This window comes from Topomyia yanbarensis, chromosome 2 (assembly GCF_030247195.1).
Source record: "Topomyia yanbarensis strain Yona2022 chromosome 2, ASM3024719v1, whole genome shotgun sequence".
Lineage (NCBI taxonomy): Eukaryota > Metazoa > Arthropoda > Insecta > Diptera > Culicidae > Topomyia > Topomyia yanbarensis.
The window spans coordinates 157,775,435-157,794,790 of record NC_080671.1 but is presented as its reverse complement, the minus strand read 5'-3'; the positions used below and the strand labels follow the sequence as shown (position 1 = coordinate 157,794,790).

At 37.4% G+C, this 19,356-nt stretch overlaps 1 protein-coding gene across 14 annotated transcripts in view; it reads right to left on the bottom strand.

Annotated features, from left to right (window-relative positions):
• The window catches only part of LOC131681875 (anoctamin-8), a 79,376-nt gene extending 64,596 nt beyond the window's left edge, over window positions 1–14,780 (bottom strand). For 8 of the 14 annotated variants that reach the window (XM_058962959.1, XM_058962948.1, XM_058962961.1 and 5 more), the window contains exon 1: window positions 13,575–14,774. In XM_058962959.1, coding sequence (XP_058818942.1) covers window positions 13,575–13,746 — 172 coding nt within the window. In that variant the 5' untranslated portion in view covers window positions 13,747–14,774. Of the gene's footprint in view, window positions 1–13,574 lie in introns of all 14 variants that reach the window. The other 6 variants (XM_058962955.1, XM_058962949.1, XM_058962952.1 and 3 more) reach the window with 6 other exon arrangements.
• Between the last annotated feature and the right edge of the window lie 4,576 nt (window positions 14,781–19,356).

The window sequence follows — 19,356 nt, the reverse complement described above, 5'->3', positions numbered from 1 at the left end:
GACCTGAGCGATGGTTTGACTCATTAATAGAAGCTGTAGTTGTGCTGGTTCACGCTTCCTAGAAAATACAACTAGCTCAGTTTTATCCGTGGAGAATTCGATACCCAGCTTAATAGCCCAAGCAGACAAATTGTCCAAGGTATTCTGTAATGGTCCTTGTAGATCGACAGCTTTGGGTCCCGTTACAGAAACCGTGCCATCGTCTGCAAGTTGCCTTAACGTGCAGGAATTGTCAAGACATTCATCAATGTCGTTGACGTAGAAATTGTATAGCAGGGGGCTCAGACATGAGCCCTGGGGAACACCCATGTAGCTAAATCGTGATATCGATAAGTCACCATGCGAAAAATGCATGTGCTTTTCCGACAACAAGTTTAGTAAAAAGTTGTTTAATGTCGCTGAAAGACCATGCTGGTGCAGCTTCTCTGAAAGAATGTTGATCGAAACTGAATCAAAAGCCCCCTTAATATCTAGGAACACTGATGCCATCTGCTCTTTGCTAGCATAGGCCATTTGAATTTCGGTTGAGAGCAACGCAAGACAATCGTTCGTCCCTTTGCCTTTGCGAAAGCCAAATTGTGTATCTGACAGTAAGCCATTTACTTCGACCCAATTGTCGAGGTGGGATAGGATCATTTTCTCGAATAACTTTCGGATACTGGATAGCATTTCGATCGGTCGATACGAATTGTGGTCGGAGGCTGGTTTTCCTAGTTTTTGGATGGCGATGACCTTCACTTGCCTCCAATCGTGTGGGACAATGTTAGCCTCAAGAAACTTATTAAATAAGTTCAACAAGCGTCTTTTGGCATAGTCTGGCAGATTCTTCAACAAGTTGAATTTGATTCTGTTTGGCCCTGGAGCTTTATTGTTACACGACAAGACAGCAAGTGAGAACTCCACCATCGAAAAAGGTGTTTCGTTCGCGTTATCGTGAGGGGACGCGGCACGGTAGATCTTCTGTGCCGAGGCGGAATCCGGACAAACCTTTTTGGCGAAATCGAATATCCAACGGTTTGAATATTCCACGCTCTCCTTAGTACTGTTTCGGTTTCGCATACGTCGGGCTGTTTCCCAAAGAGTGCTCATCGATGTTTCCCTCGTTAATCCGTCGACGAACCGGCGCCAATAACCGCGTTTCTTGGCTTTCATCAAACTCTTCATTCGCTTGTCTAACGTCGCGTACTGTCGAAAACTAGCGGATAACCCGTCGTTCCGGAAGGTCTTAAACGCGGCGGCCTTCTCCGCGTACACGTCTGAGCACTCTTTATCCCACCAGGGATTGGGAGAACGTTTTTGCATGTTCGCGCCGGGTACTGGCTTAGTCTGAGCTTGATTCGCACTGTCGAGAATCAAGCCAGCCAAAAAGCTGTACTCTTCCCCCGTAGAAAGTTCTTGGGTAGATTCTATGTTGTCGGATATCGCGGCCGCAAAGCTCTTCCAATCGATATTTCGTGTGAGGTCATACGAAATATTGATTGATTCCAATGGTCTTGGGCTGTTGGTGATCGAGACTACGATCGGCAGATGGTCGCTACCGTGGGGATCAGGGATTACCTTCCACGAGCAATCTAATTGCGGCGAGGTCGAGCAAAGGGATAAATCTAATGCACGTGGGCGCGCTGGTGGGGGAGGGATCCGTGTCATTTCACCCGTGTTTAGAATTGTCAAATTGAAGTTGTCGCAAATATTGTGAATTAAAGAAGAACGGTTATCATCATAAAAGCAATCCCATTCCGCACCGTGAGAGTTAAAATCTCCTAAAACAAGTCGCGGTGCAGGCAGGGATTCTATGATGTCATGTATCCGGCGGTGCCCAATCGCGGTGTTGGGGGGAATATATATGGAAGCTATGCAAAGATCTTTGCCTTTGATTGTTACATGACAAGCGACAATTTCAAAAAAAAAACAAGAAACCCAAATGGATAACATGACCCTGACAGACTCGAACAAATCAAATAGAAACAATACGACGAAGTCCTGGCAAACCGTACAAAAACTCAACAAAAACAATTATCGACAGTTGCGAGTGAAACCAGCCGGAGCCCGGAATTGAAGCAAGATACCAATGGATCAAAGAATAATATAGATATGTGTATGAGAGATAGATAAAATATGATATGGATGACATAATGTCCTAGAGTCTTCACATCTCGTATTCTGAATAAGGCTGCACAGGTTCCATTTGATTTCTGAGAATTTTTCACATTAAAAAATGGCAAAAATGTTTTATTTGCAGCATAGAGCGGATATGGTATTAAACGTTGTGAGTTATAGAGACAAAAACCCAAAACCCTAACTTATTGTATTTTTCAAGAAAAGTACATATTTCTATTGAAATAATAAGATTGTTATCTCTGAAAAAGGAAAACTGTAATTTTCTGAGTGTTATAAAATTTAAAGCTGGATTGTAAAGGGGGGTCAGAGCTTTCTTGGCAAAATGTGGCCATTCTTTTACAAATCGCACGGATTTCAGGAAAAAAATTGATATTCAAACGCGATGAAATTATTTTTCTCGCTTGTTTTACAAATTTAATAGACACGTATTTTTGGATTTCGTCGAAAAAAATATCGACATTTAAATTTTTGATGATTCAGTGAATTCTTCCAAATCTACTCCCAATTAAAATGCATTATCTCCCATTGTATTGATCCGATTAATGTAATTTTTTTGTTTTGCTCTTTGTTAGAGCAAATTTGAAATGTAATAAAATTCTTCTTGTAAAGAAAAGTGCTTAGCGCGTACTTGATTTATTGCAACAGGTATAATGCAATGAAATTTCAAGGTTCCTTCAACGGTTTTTGCGTTTTCGAATCTCGTCTGTTATTTCTGTTTTTCTTCAACATATTGTTTATTCGTCGTATATCTCATTAAAATGTTCAAGGGAGACTCAATGGGCTCTAAGGGCTAGCTTCAGAGTCTATAAATGTTGTTTTGAAACTTGTCTGAGATGATCTCGTTTAAGATGACAGGATAAACCAAAAGGATCGAACTTTTAAAACTTAAACGAACTTCTCGACTGGTTACGAGGCGCGCACCACGAATTCTAGCGTGTGGCATGACTTTTCGCTCAATAATACAGTAAAGACCCGTTTTTATCAGCCCCTTTGTGAATTTTAGGCTGATAAAACATTGACATTGACAAAATCGGGACATATATTTTTCTTTCTTGTTATTTACTTTAAATTTCTCTTAAGGGGGTCTGACAGTGCAAAATTTTGAAAAAAAATAAAAATTTTATTGTTGCATATTTCAGATCACTAAGATAAGAAAAATATGCTCAAAAAAGGATTTACTCGAAATCAACTTGGTTCGTCTGCTAGAGCCCATCAAACTACCAACTATCAATTTTCATATAAGGCTGACAAAATCGGGTCAAAAGCTGATAAAATCGGAGGTAAACAAAATCGGGGGCTGATAAAATGGGATTCTGATAAAATCGGGTCTTCACTGTATTCAATATCTTACGACTCGAATAAGAGCCCACATTTCTATAAACTGAATTATGGAGGTAATAGAATAAAGAAAAAAGTGATATATTTGTTGATGAGTTTAGCCTGGTGCAAAGGCATGATTCACATATTTCACCCATCGTTAATAAAAGTTTTGGCTCTAAAATTCTGGTACAAAATACAGTCTTGAAGCTAACCTAACAACGAGCAAAACAATAAAGAATGACATTAATCGGATTAATACAACGAGAAATGATGCATTTTAATTAGGAGTAGATTTGGAAGAATTCACTGAATCACCAAAAATTAAAATGTCAATATTTCTGAAAACATTTTTTTTCAGTAAAATCCAAAAATACATTTCACGTTATTTTATACATAGAAGTTAAACAAACAATATCAGTCGATTTAAAAATGTCAAGTTTTGAAGGTGTGCGATTTGTAAAAGAATGACTCATCTCAGGGTGTACATAAAAGGCGTTGCGGCAAAATTGAAAATTTGAATATTCATATGTTATTGCCGCCTTCCATATTTAGACATATTACTTTTAAGACCATAATACATATTTTAGGCAAATGAAAAAAATAAATGATTTTTTTTAATTCTACTTTTATTAATAAGGGTGTGTATATTACAAAGTACTTGTGCGAGTACCGTCATCGGGGGTTACTTTACGCCACGGGGGCTACTTTACGCCAAAATTAAAGAATGATACTTGAGCTTCTAGTTCAAATTTAACGTTATATTTTGTCAAAAACAAAACATAGTATTATTCGCTGGTTCAACACAAACATATAAAATGGATATAGGTTTAAGAAACTGCTTGCAAGTAATGCAAAGTGCGATATACTAGTCAAATTATAAGATAAGAGGATATAGATTACGTGAAATCAACCTGGCAATCTAATGCAATTATTTGTGTTTGTACTTTTTATCCGTATTTTTGTTTTTTTTTGTGATTGGTAACCATATGTCCATTTTATATAAAATTGAGGCTACTTTACGCCAAGCTTTACTTAAGTCTATATTGCACAATCTGCATATTTGATCTAAAATTTACTCTTATTTTGGGATTTGATTCTAATGCAAAGCAGATTTTTATTATCGTACTAGTTTGACTGTTTTGAAAAATAACAGTAATCGATAATTTGCAACTTGAGTAGTGTAATTGCAATGGTGCTAACATATAAAAACGCTATCGTTTCTAGAAGTATTTAAACTATATGTATTGAAGCAATTTGTTATCGAAAGACAGAAAAAGCAGCGGGAAATAGTTCTGAAGTGAGGCGAATGACTCTATGGTTAAAACATTGCTAAACAAAAAGGTCCTCAGTATATTGGAAATGGATATCTCATTAAAGATGGATGAACTGACATGACCATTAAATATAACAGTACCATTCGCGTTTCTGATGGAAAAGCCTTTGCACTCCGGAACACAATTAAAACTACTTTTAGAAAAATACTAAAACAAGGTTGTCTAATTCATAAGGCTCAATAAAAAAGTATATCATGAAGAGCGTTTTTTCTCGGTCTGTCGTTTTACATTGTAGGACTTATTGACTCTCCAAAAACAAGGTTATTGGATGCGTGGTACGCAGTCCTTAAACTTAAACTGTGTGATTGTTCGGCCATCTATGGGAGCTGTCCATAAATGTCAGCTTCTTTCTCCGAACAGCCTAGATAAGCCGTGTAGTGTCGGTAGTGGTTGTTTCAACCGGCTAAGAATTACACTACGGACTACCTGTTCCGGTGGTAACACAGAACAGTGAACCCCAATTCCATAGTGTCATGCGACCCGTGCTATGGGGAAAATTGTTGAGGGGGTTTAAAATATTCTCAATGGCGAACGGACCCTGGGAAGTGCCGGGCGAACTCCCCAGTAACTGGCTGTGGTCCACCAGGAGGTTGATAACTCTATTATCTTTCTCCGGACAAAACCAGCCTAGAGGCCGCGTGGCATCCGGTGGGTTTGAAGTATGTCAGTTATGGAAATAACAGTCAAATTCATTCGCAAAGGTGGCCGCGTCACTTATGAGGAGGCAAAGAGCTTTAGACCGATCAGTCTGACCTCCTTCCTTCTCAAATCAGTGGAACGTTTAATCGACCACTACATTCGGGATGGTAGCTTGGGCGAGCACCCGCTGCATATAATGCAACATGCATATCCGCGGGGGAAGTCTATTACCACCCTGTTACACAATGTTGTCTACAACGTTGATAAAGCTTTTTCACAAAAGCAATCAAGTTTAGGAGTTTTTCTCGATATTGAAGGTGCTTTTGACAACGTGTCTTTCGAATCCATTTTGGAAACAGCACGAGATCATGGAGTACCTTCATATATCACGAACTGGATACACGCAACGCTTAGCAACCGACATCTGTGCTCATCGTTAAGACAAGTAGAGATGAGGAAACTGAGTGTCTGAGGATGTCCTCAAGGTGGTGTAACTGCCACACAAGACTGTGGCCCCAAATGATTACTTGGGATGAATATACACTTGCTCCCAGTGACCTTACACTCACATGTAGTTTTCCTTCTAAAACTTTCAATGTGAGAATTCCTCTTCGTGAGGAATGGCTGTCTGGCTGGATGGAGCGACAACTTGAATAATACGTAGTTTGTTATACGGACGGTTCTTTGTTGGAGAGCCGAGCCGGTGCTGGTGTCTATTGTCATGGGATGAGATTAAACCAATCTCATTCGCTTGGTAGATACTGTACCGTATTCCAAGCAGAAATCTTTGCGATTCTGTGTGGCGTACAATCCGCACTTCAACAGGGAATTTGCGGTAAAAGAATCTATTTTTGCTCTGACAGTCAGGCTGCCCTGAAAGCACTTAGTTCGGCAGATTCGAGATCGAAATTAGTAATCGCATGTCGAACTCAAATCGAAGAACTTAGCATTTCAAATGCTATCTACCTTCTATGGGTACCCGGTCATTCCGGTATTACTGGAAATGAATGGGCGGACGAATTGGCTAGAGCTGGCGCTGCGACTGATTTCGTTGGTCCAGAACCAGTTCTACCACCGTTAATAAGTTGGATAAAGCACAAGATTCGCTCTTGGGCTGCATTCGAACATGCCAAACATTGGCGTAGCTTGCAAACTTGCGTTCAAACAAAGGCTTTTCTGCCGGATGTGAGTCCGAAAATGTCAAGAAATTTGTTGCATTTTTCCAAGCACAACTGCAGTATTCTGGTCAGGGCACTGACTGGACATTGCAAACTCAATTATCACATGGCTACTATTCAGCGCGCTGAGTATTATTCATGTGATTTTTGTGAATCCGATTACGGAACATCATATCATTTGATATGCAATTGCCCTGTATTAATGCAATTGCGCATCCGGTTTTTTTGGTTCTCCATACATAGATGAACCTATGTACAGAGAGCTGAAATTTAAGGATATGCTTTTGTTCCTAACCCAGTGTGGTAAAGAGCTATAGTTTTTTTTGCCGTATTTGAATGACAATATCTCTTCGGGGGTGTTGTCGTTCTGTTATCTCAATATCCCCTCGGGGGTGTTGATATATCCGCTCACTGTTTGGGTAGAGGTTCTAAATCCCTCCGGGGGTTGGAAGTTTTATTCCTGCTGTTGTAACACCTGCAGATCGTTCAGCATCACTCCGGGGGTGCAGAATGCTCTGTTTTAATTGTTCTGTGTCGTTGTTTTCCTTACCCCTAACCTTACCACTTCCCCAATCCTTCCCATCAGGAAAAAGATGAAAAGACGATTCTTGGCAAGGCACAAATCTCCGATCAATATGGGGAACGTGCCATTTGAGCCAGACGCTACTGATTCCTGATTCCTGTCTAATTCATAAGGCTCAATAAAAAAGTATATCATGAAGAGCGTTTTTTCTCGGTCTGTCGTTTTACATTGTAGGACTTATTGACTCTCCAAAAACAAGGTTATTGGATACGTGGTACGCAGTTCTTAAACATACCCTTTTATTTTTACTAGCACGACATTAATTTGCATTCACACATAATTAACGAGCAATATATCAAGAAGTTAACATGATTTTGAAAAAAAAAACTTTTTGGTGTAATGTGAAAAGACTTTGTCTTACGTTACATAATGTCAGTGAAATAAATAAATAAACAATAGGGGCGACTTTATGCCAATTTTTGGTCCTTTATATCTCATTTTCAATCTTGAATTTCCAAAAGTTCTTTTCACTGACTTTTAAGGTACTTCTGCCATATGTGAAACATCAAACTGTTTCGAATTTGAAGTTGCGTGATCGTAGTTATTGAGTGTAATGTACAAAACGTTCTATTTTTGGCGTAAAGTAACCTCGACGGAGATGACGGTATTATCAAAGGCTTATGAAAAATTTTAATCAAGAGAACTATGTTTTTCGCACCACAACGTATTTTTTCGTCGCTTGCGGTGAACGTGAATCGCTCAACTGTAGAATATGGAGCTACAGTGAAGTCCCGATTTTATCATCCTCCGATTTTATCAGCCCCCGATTTTGTCTACCCCCGATTTTACCAGCTTTTTGGCCCGATTTTGTCAGCCTCATATGAAAATGATAATTGGTAGTATGATGAGCTCTACCAAACGAACCAAGTTGAATTCGGGTAAATCCTTTCTTGAGCATATTTTTCTAAGCTTAGAGATCCGAAATGTGCAAAAATAAAAATTCTATATTTTTCTTAAATTTTGCACTGTTAGACCCCCTTAAGGGAAATTTAAAGTAAATAATCAGAAAGGGTCGTGAGGCTGTATCTAGGGGCTAAAGAAAAATATTTTAAGAGCTTCGGTTTATTAAAAAGAAGGAAACACATATGTCCCGATTTTATCAATGTCCCCGTTTTATCAATTTAAAATTTATTAAGGGGCTGATAAAAACGGGTCTTTACTGTAAAACAAATGTCAGTTTCGGGCATTCATTAGTGATTCAATTAAGGGTTTCGCAAAAAAATGGTTCAATAATGGTGACGGTTTTCAGGTACTGACAGTCCTACTTTGTTTTTTGGCATTAGGATTAGTAATAATGGTTCAAATCAAAATCCTTTGTTCAACCACTATTGTTAATCGAAATATGTTGCTCACAGTGAGGTCACTTTCAGAAAGAGTCGATATCGAAATAATCGCGTTAAGGTAGTGTGTTATCAAGAGCTACAATTTCAGTTCTAGTTCTAAAATCGCCATGAAAAATAGAAAAACGCTATTTATGATATGTACTTCAAATGTACGCAACAATTCTTTCCCATTTTTTGGGCCAGTACATATATAGTCTCTGAAAGGAAGTTCATTTTTTCCATACAAAATGCGTTGAATGAAGAACCTAAATATTTTTTTCACATAGCATTAGTATTAAGTGAATTGTCCGCCTTACTTTTGATTTGATTTGACTTTCGAAATTTCTCGCAAAGATATTGTCCCATACTAATTTGATCGATATAATATCCGAAGATGTTGATTTGAGCGTTTCTCTGAGGCCTACCACTGTACCTTGTAGCATGTGTTATCAAAAACATCGCGAAACAACCTGTTGTAAATGTTCTCAATCGATATAATATGCGAAGAGAATGATAAGTGTTATAAGAAATGTCTCATCACACATTTAGGTGGATTAAACTCGATCTTTGACGTACAATGCACAATTTTTCTCTTGATCCCTCCGACCAAACTTTCAATGTAGAGACAGAACAATTGTACTGGAATTTTCAAAAATTACGCTAAACAATATACATTCGTGCAAGAAATATGTAATGACACATTCCAGCGTTAGGGGACAACGTTTGCACGCATTATGCAACTGTTAACAGCTTGTCGTTTGAAAAATCCTACGATGTACGCTCAAAACACTTAATTGAATACTTTAAAAGTCCTAACACAACGTTAATGTTATGGGTTCGATATTTTTCAGTTTGTCATTTCATTCTGAGAGGTGAAAATGTCGCGTTAGGGGACAACAGAACAAAATATTGATTTTCCAACCTACACTTGTATTTATCAAAAAACCTGCTCTATCTCAAACTTTAGAGCATCCATTTGTTCTAGGAATTTGATAATCGATAGTCACAGAACAATACTGTATACTTAGATTTTCGTGCTTTCATGAATTTTTTTTCACGACCGTTGCAAACGCTGCGTTAGGGGACAACACTAAAATGAACACAAACGGTCGCATATGAAGTGTTGTCCCCTAACGCGACCGAAGTGTTTGTTGAAGCTCAAACAAAGCGAAGTATATTACCTCTAGACATGTAAATAACTCAAAACAAAGATTTGAAATGCCAAACTAGATGTATTTCTAGTTTCACCTTCATGTGTATTTGACAAATGATATTTAGAAATCAAATTAATATGGATTGAGAACAGGCCACACCGCATACCACAGTGTGGCCCGGTATAGAAAAGATTGTAGACCACAATCGCCAGTTTCTAATGGTTCGAAAAAGGTTTTTTCAAGTAGTTTTGGTAAGTTGAATACATTATTGACATCGGAAAATATCTTAAATAAAATTAACTCTTTATTAGAGTGACTCAACAGTTTTTTATTTTGTTGACCAAATAAATTTTTTCAAGCAATTTTAATGCGCTGATTTTGTTTTTTGACATTATAAAATCTTGAAAATAAAATTGACTGTTGATTAAGGCAGATCAAAAAACGTCATTAGGGTGGTTCAATATTTATTTTCTTGTTGCGTTAAAAATAAACAAATGTGACACTGAAGCAACTCAGCAAAGGTAAGACTATCAATCGATTAAACTCAGTCAAGCAGTTATGATGTTTACATATTGTATATAATGTCGCGAAAAACCAGTAATACGGTTGAAGTAAAGATTTCGAAATAGAAGATCGCCCTTCCAATTCAACCTCTGGCGTCTGTTCAACCGTTTCTACTCATAGATCTGCAAGAAGACACTTAATAGTTATGATTGGGGACATTAATCAAAATGCAGCCGTTTTACGCGATTTTTGGAAAAGAAGGGAAAGACGCAGATTTTGGAAAATTAGATTAGATATATTTAGTATAAAAAATTGTTAAAAATCTGCACACAATTGCGTTCTTATGGGTCAGCTGGCCGGCTTGTCACTGAATTATCTAAATGATAGAAAACTGGGGAATTTCGTGAAATTGTATCTTTTATTTGCGAATTCTGAGAAATGCGCATCCTCGATAAAATTTTGACTTTAACGTGCTATAAAAACATTAAAAAGCTGTATTAAACTACGATGTTTGGTTCATGTAGAAGAAAATCAATTTCGAAAATACAAACCGTGGTTTGTTCCAAGTGGCCAATAATTATAAACTGTGAAGTCCCGTTCCAATTCTTTTTCAAAAATTTCCCCACGGTGATTTAGTTGGAACCGTAAATCTCCGCCATCCTTTTATTTGTTCTGCTCCTAAGCCCAATACGTTGGAAAAATTCGATCAAAGATGTCCATTTTCACTTAAAAGATGCAAATTTTCAAAAATTTCAAAAAACTTAGGTTTTAAACTGTGAAGTCCCGCTCCATTTTTTTCAAAAATTCCTTCACGGTGATTTAGTTGAAACCCCAAATCCCTGCCATTTATTTGTGCTGCTACCAAGCCTAGTTCGATGGAATTTTTTTTTAATCGTGGGGCATTACAGTAAAATTTTCAATTTTCGAACCATTTTTTCAAAAATTTTCAGGTCCTTGGATCTAAAATTTTTTTATTATTTGTTTTCAGCGGTTTTCATTTGTTTTGAGACTAGATGCTGGTGTTTCATGCTATTTTTAGACATTTTTTCGTCTTTCAACATTTCATGTACTCCCCTTTGGATTTTTCTTATATTATGAAAACAATATTCAAACGCCACACCCCCTTAATGATGTCCGATTGCGCTAAAAACTTGCATAGATTACTTTTTCGATGTAATAAGCATTTTATGTAAGACTTTATGCGAAAATTTAAGATGACCATTTTTATTGATGTCTTGCCTGTTGAACACCCCTAGTTCTCCATACAAACTTTGGTTTTAAACTGTGAAGCTCGGCTCCAATTTTTTTCAAAAATTTCTTCACCAGGGGTTTGCTGGGATCCAAAACTTTTGCCATTTTTTTTGTTCTGCTCCCCGATCGCGTAATAAAGATGTAATAAAAACTCGATTATTTTGCGATATTATAAGGTAGGCCTTCCCCTTAATGGCATAACCCCCCCCCCCCTCTCTCTTTCCACCCCTTAGACCACTGCATGGCTGCGCGATTTCTGAAATAGGTTGCTTATATCTTTTATGTCTATATCCTGTTCTGTAGGCTCCCAAAGTATCTCTGCAGAAGGAATTACCATACTGTAACGGAAAGCGTTAGGGGACAACACTTCAGTGCACCCCTATGAAAGAACGATTTCAAAGTTTGTTATATACAAATAGCACATTTTTAGAAAGGTGTTGATGAGTACTAATAGCTTCTGAAAATATTTCAATTTTAATTGAAAAAAACATGATTTTTGCGTTAGGGGACAATGCAAAAATGGTCAATTTTTGCCCCTCTTTTATCCGGCAATCCATTCACTCAAAAAATCTGCGTCCAAGGATGAAATCTTTGTACAATATGTATACAATAAAATGGCGTTTAAGATTACTCCAAATTAATTTTATTACGAACATACCGGTGTGGTACGGGAAAATCTATTCAATTATTAAAAACGAGTCTTAAATGTATTACTGGTTTTTATTGACGAGCGTCATAAAATTCTTTTAAAAAATTTCTATGTATGTATGATTCGGGAGCCTTAAACCTATACCAACATATTTCAGAACAACTTTCACTTATATTAGCAGATTTATTTCCATGAGGTAAGCGATACAAGTGCGTGGAATGTGTCTAATAGATAAAAAAATAACCATGCATTGCAAGTATGTGAGCGGCACCCACCTTCAGGAGCGACTGTCTGAGCCGAAACGTTAACGTACAATGCAATTTAACTAGGGTTGTGGTACCGGTAATATCGGTACCGAAAATCCCGGGAATACTGACCGCACAAAAGCCAGTACTGGTATTTTCGGTACCATACATTTTGTATGAAAAATATTTAGACTCTATAGCGGGACCCGTTTCCAAATATCGGTCTGCAAGGTGGCTTTTAATTATATTTAATTATCTTCTAGATAAATCGTTCAGCTTACGCCTAATTCTAGAAGTTAAATATTATGACTAACTCCCGTTGAACTGAACGATATGTTTAAATTCCTGCACAATTTGGTCGCTATAAAATTTCAACTATCTTTTACTAAATTTCAAAGTATTCACATCTAGTATAAGAGTAAAAATTTGTTTTGATTTATTTTATTAGCGATATTCTGGTTGTTTCCGATTATTCACCGGGTGGCGCGCCTAGGACATGTCTGGGTTTGGTTTGCGCTTAAGTATTTATCTATAAAAGAACGAACAATGATTTACAGCAAAGCAATGATGCCGAGAGGAAACGTACATGTATTTACATTCGCGCTTCGATTTACTGTTGATAATAGGGTTTCTTACATTCACCATATGTTGAAGTCGACGAAAGTAGCACCGCTTAGCAATTATTGAGTTCAAAGTGGCCTAGATCTCGAAATAAAAGAAGGTGCCGCATTCGAAAAATACCTTCTGCTGCAATGAGACATCAGTTTGATCATTCAATTTCACTTTGAAGCGTTTCTCAAATCTTTTGGAAAAAATATTCCAGCATCGGTTCTTTACCGGTACTGGGGGCTTCAGTTCTCGCCAAAATGGGTCGGTACTGCGAACCCTAAATTCAACTAAAAGCAGCATTATATAGAGTTCACCGATATGTGAGCTACAGCATAACATTTACCGATGGCAAATCGATATACAACTTTTTTCTTAAAACCTCGGAAAACGAAAGAGAAAATTCGAATTTCCATAAGACACCATGTGGGGTTGGCCTAAGCTGACCAACTCTGACGTGCACTGTGCGGACTGTTTACCTGAGCGTGGTGAACGATTTCGCTACGTTGCGGTATGGTGTACGAATTTTTTCGTCAGATTTGGTCAGCTTAAGTTAGCAATATCCGATTTTACATGTTACCATCCGAAAATATTATTAGAATAAGCAAATAGATTGGAAGAATATTCATTATAAACCTAATATTTAAATGACAACACAACTCTGGACTTACCATTTTCCACACACGAAATAATTTTTCCCTTTCTGCGTCGCAAATTGGACTCCAAATTGCTCTCATCGCCATATTCTTCATTTCCGGTGTCTTCCGATTCCTGATGGACATCCTCGATGATTCCACTGTCGTGAATGCTTTCATTCCCCAGCAATAGCGGATGTTGTTCCATAACGACGAGACAATGTTATGATGTTCTCGATTGGTATCAATCCTTTTGCAATCTAACAGCACAACTCAAACTTTATGGGAATGATACACCGATATCGTGATAATTCGTAATTCGTAATGGTCCGAGGACTCCTTTTCATCCAACCAGTGTTACATGTGAGTGAATGCGAGCGCATACATTTTCTATGTTCGTATATGTTGCTGCATTGTTCTTCGTATCCAATTCAATTATTGCGTGGTTACATTGTTATAAAAATAACAATGGAATCGCACACTTTATTGTGCACTTCACAAATACAACTCAACAGACATAAAACACTCGTATGTGACAACACACTGACCCTCTTGACGACTTCCATTTGCTACACTTATCCGTGACCCTTCTCGCCTAAGGAAAAATAGTTTCAGAATCAACTCCTTCCGCCCACACAGTATCCATTTCCTTCCATGATCCGGAATTCATAACAAAAAAAGGCGAAAAAGCTATTATCTCGCTTTTGCGCCTCTATGAGACTTACGTCAGAGCACTAGCATGTCGAGCCCATTTTTCCATGTATCCACACTATCTGTAGATTATAATCTTATTTTCATTCGATTTTTCCACAACAAGCACCACGGGAAATATCGCTACATTTAAGAAACTGGTGCGTAAAGGTGAAATTATATGTTCGTAAAGAAAAATTTGCTCAAGCACTTGCACAAATCGATTCCGCCGCAATTTATTTTTTTTTCTCGATCGATTACGAAACTACTTCCGCTGGATGCAATAACACTGCTGAGAGTAATCCAAGTACATTGCACCGAGACGGGGTATCCACTTATCAAAGAATTACATTTATCAGTCATCTAATGTGACAAAACTACAAAAAATGCGTAATTATCCTTCATAAATACACACCAAGATAACGACCTAGTCTACGTGAAAAATCCTTAAACTCACACTCCACCCACACGGGGTTGAAAATTGCTATTATGGAAAGAGAAGAAAAAGGACAGAGCAGTTGAAAAACACGGACCGTACTCCATCAAGTCAGCAACACGAATGACGGTTCACGAACAAAATATTTTTGAGATCCCTATGTCCGAATTCGGGTATAAACTACGCCTGCGCCCGCCTGAACCGGCATTTACAGGACCACTCACGGATGTCAACAGAGCACGAATATGGCGTTGCCGAATGGTAGACGCTAAGGATACATTACCGAGCGGCCACGTGATTAGGACGGCCATAACATAACAAACAACGTAGCCGGTGAACGCTATGAATGTAATGCTTGCTTTCCTATACAACGCCAACTCACTGACACTACTAAAACGCATCTGGAGAAGGCTTATGTCACTATTATCAATTGAGGTTGTCATGTATCGCTACAGAGACGGATCGAAAAGCGAATTCTGGATAAAGAAATTCTAGCTATAATCTATCCAATAAACATGGACAACTGATTTCACCTCTTAGAACCTATAGGTCGGACAATGTTGATCCCTAAAACCAAAGATAACAGACATTTAGGCTAGAACAAAATTTCCTTAAAACCTGTGTAAATGTTCAAATTGATCAATGTTGGAAATAATCCCTGTTTCAATATTTCCATCTACACAACTGTTTGCTACACGTGTTTGGTAGCTGCACTCCAACTGCATTGCATTGATTACTGCGCCACAGAGAACAGACATATAAGCTAGAATAAACTTTCCCGAAAAACCTGTGTAAACATTTAAATGAAAATATCTTGAAAATCACCATCGCATACAGGTTTGCTTGCGTGAGTCACCATTGTATCCAAATTTGCACACAAGTCCCGTATAGCGATTGCTGGCCGATCGGAGCGCCGTCCAGTGGCAAGTTGCTACTTGTTGTTGTCATTTCAAAGTGACAGTTTTGTTTCTTACACAAGTTGAAAACTTTACTTGTATTTCAGTTCTCAGTGACTGCGCCAACTACAAACGTTTGCCAAACGTATCTCAGACATCTGATTTATACGGAATTTCAGTAGCGGATATTTACATACATTACAATTCGAGCCTAAACGTCTGTTAGATGTGTTAAAACTAACAGGGTACCTGTATACAGCAATGCTCAAAAATTGGTAACAGAGCAACCAGGTTTATTCCAGTACCCAAAAGGAGCACACCAGGCGGTCCGCCACGTACAGGTCTTGAAAAAATTTAACTATAATCGGTTGTGCCGCTGAAGCTGTCGGGGCTTCGATCGGTCAGTAATCGCTATACGGGACTTGTATGCAAACTTGGATACAATCATGACTCATGCATGCAAACCTGTATGCGATGGTGATTTTCAACGTATTTTCATTTAAATGTTTACACAGGTTTTTCGGGAAAGTTTGTTCTAGCTTATATGTCTGTTCTCTGTGTTTAAATTATTGATAAAGAATGAACACACAATTATTTCAACACTTACAACTAGCTGAAAGTTTAGAAGTTGTATGTTTTCTGCGACAACGATGGGAGTGAGCCAATTGAGAGCGCGTAAAAAAATATGCGTTCACCTGGAAGATCCGGAGTTACCTCTTCATGCTTGGGAAAAAATGCTGAAAATCTGTAATTTAGCCGTATTGTTCAAGGATCGATGGACAATGGATCACCAGCACGAAGAAGATATAAAACCGAGAGTAGTATATAGGAAGTTAAAGGAAAAAAGCATGGGGAAAAGTCAAAAGTAATTTCAAATCAGGGAAATAGCCCGTCGAATTGGTCGGTCACATCAAGTGTATTACTTGAAAAATCCGGCAAAATATGGCACAGCTTCAAACAAACAAACATCCAAACTTTCCGGCAGAGAAAAACGTAAAATTGTTAAGCAAGAGTAGAGGTGTGCGCCGATACATTTTTAATCGGCGGCGGCGTAAGCGATATTTTTGGCCGGCGGCGGCGGCGTTGGCGGCGTCACGCCGTTGGACCCTTTCGGCGGCGGCGCGCCGGCGTGTGTCGGCGTGACGAATATTGACGCCTAGGTAACTAAAAAAAATTCTTAACAGTACAATTCCTTTCCCAAATTTTCGGTTGCTATTGTAACAGACTTCACAGCACATACAAACAAACGTTACAGTTTGAAGAAAATCTAAAAAATCATCGCCCACGATGTACTAGCGACATCTGTTGAACACATTGCACAAAATGTAATTCTCGCAACCATATCAATTTTTTTTTCAACTGATGCTCCAATAGTGACCACCCTGCTTGCCAAATGCAAGATAATAAATGAAAGGTGGAACTATTATTACAGTTGTAAAATTTGAAGAACGAAATAAAAACATTGGCGATGTCGCATACTACGACTTCGCGTGAAATAATGATTGCAATGGACAAATTTGAAGAATGCAGAGTAACGACTGTATTTCAATGACCCATAATAATTATTTATTGTTCTATATTTGGGAAATTAAGCAAAGGTAAGACAGATTTTGTTTTGTTTGAGGAAATTAATTGTTGTTGTCGTTTCATTGTTTTTGTTTCTATTTAGTCATCTTTACCGTAAGCCGGGGACAATTGACAGCTCCCATATATTGAATTCATAAGCAAATTTTGGGGTGATTTGGTGATGTCATGGCGGCTCGAATGGAGCAAAATTTGAAAATCCCATCTATTTTCCATATTTGTGGAAAATAATCAATTTAAGCATTTCTACCATTTCTTTTTGCTGCTAGAATTCTAATAAAAACACAAATTCTATTCAAAACGAATGGTTAAGCTTGGTGGTGATGTACTTTCATTGGCCAAAATGTTTTTCATTTACATTTCTCGAGATAAAAAGCACCAATGATTTAACGGTTTCAAACTTCACACAACAAGAAAACCAAAACATGTTTAGGAGGGAAGAGAGCCGGTTGTTAAAAACAACGACTTCCAGCTAAATATATAATAAGATTTATGTAACTTTGCTGACGGTTTTCAGTTAGGGGTAAATTTATTCTCTAATAATAGTTTTCTTTATTCACATTTGAGTAAAGCCATGTCAAGTGATCCTCGAATTTTTCGCAAAATCACCGATCTTCATGAGGTATATTTAATTGTAAAGGCATTGTTGTGAATAGCTTTTGGTATAAATATTTCGTTAAAAATCCTTTTTTTCTTTAAGATATAAACCCTTAAACTTTATTACATCATAAAATTGTAAATTTTATATCTCAAAAAGTACTGAAGATAATTCAATGAATTTTTGCACACTTATGGAATGATACTTGCACTATGTTATAAAAATGTTTTTACTTTATAATTGTGTGAATAACGGTACTTTGCATCTATTTAAAATTTTCAACTGTATTTTTTCTTGTGTTCTTCACGCTAGAAATTTTCAAAACGTGTGTCAAATTATGCAGCAATCTTTCATCTTCAATAATCTGTATTGAAAATTTTTCATTTTTGTTTCTATCGAGAGTTATGGAGGATTTTGTAACAATGCGCTCTTTCAACGCACGGCCCACCTTGATGCAGCCCGCGAGAACGTTCATAATGGCAACGTCGCGCGTCGCTACGTCAGAATGCGCGTCGCGTGGGAAGTGCGCATCGCATGTCTAAAAGAAATCACATCTCTCTATAGCGGACCCTACACGTGCAGGAATATTGTCAATAAATCGATTATTGATCAATATATTGATCGTGTAAGAGTATCTTGAAAATATTGATCATGTAGAAATTAAATGGGATTGACGTATTGAAGCAGTCTTGACAATATTTTTATTGACAATATCCTTGTCCCGTGTAGAGTCCGCTTATTAGCGCAAAAGGGCAAACTTTTATAAACGGATTATCGACGGTAATTTTTTTCCGGATATTTTGAGATGCATTAAATTTTTTTGACCGAAGTGCACAATAAAAATTATAGTTGCTTAATATATTTTTTTATTATTATAATTTAACGTTACTAACAATTAACATCTTTAAAAACACTTTTGGTAGTCAAAATACATCTACGTTATATCCAAATTCATTTTTAATCTACAACATTAATATATGAAAATGGAAAATATTATGCCAACAGCATTTTATTTCACTTTTTTCACCGAGTGATATTACCTTTAAACAACGTTGTGTCTTTTGAAAAAAGTTTACATAAAATCTGTTGTTCAATCGCATCGATGTTGGGGTTTTTTATCACTATTGCTTCTGTTAATTGGTGGTTCTCTAAGTTCTGGTAAGATATTGTTTACTTTATCGAATTTCAATTAATCATCTACGATCCTTATTTCAAAATCATCGTTACAGTTTTCCGCATGTACCGAATATTCCAGTTCCATTACTTTGGCAAACACTATAAGAAGGAAAATTAAACGTGTGAATTTTCCTATAATTTAAACGCGTTATAGAGGAACCCATTACTATAGACATGGAACGAAAAATTGAAAATTTAACGAACATTACGACATATGCTAAACATGTGTTGACCAATATAATTTTAAATTTATCACTCCACATGGATGCCACAAAAACAAGATACGACGAACATATTGATGAAATTTTTTAACGGAATACACCATTCTTGTGATCGACCCATATTCATAACATAAAACAATCGAATGTTTTTTGAGTAAATATTGTCTACCTTGAGATAATATATCATTTCGTCGAGTTGTCTCTATATGGGAAACAC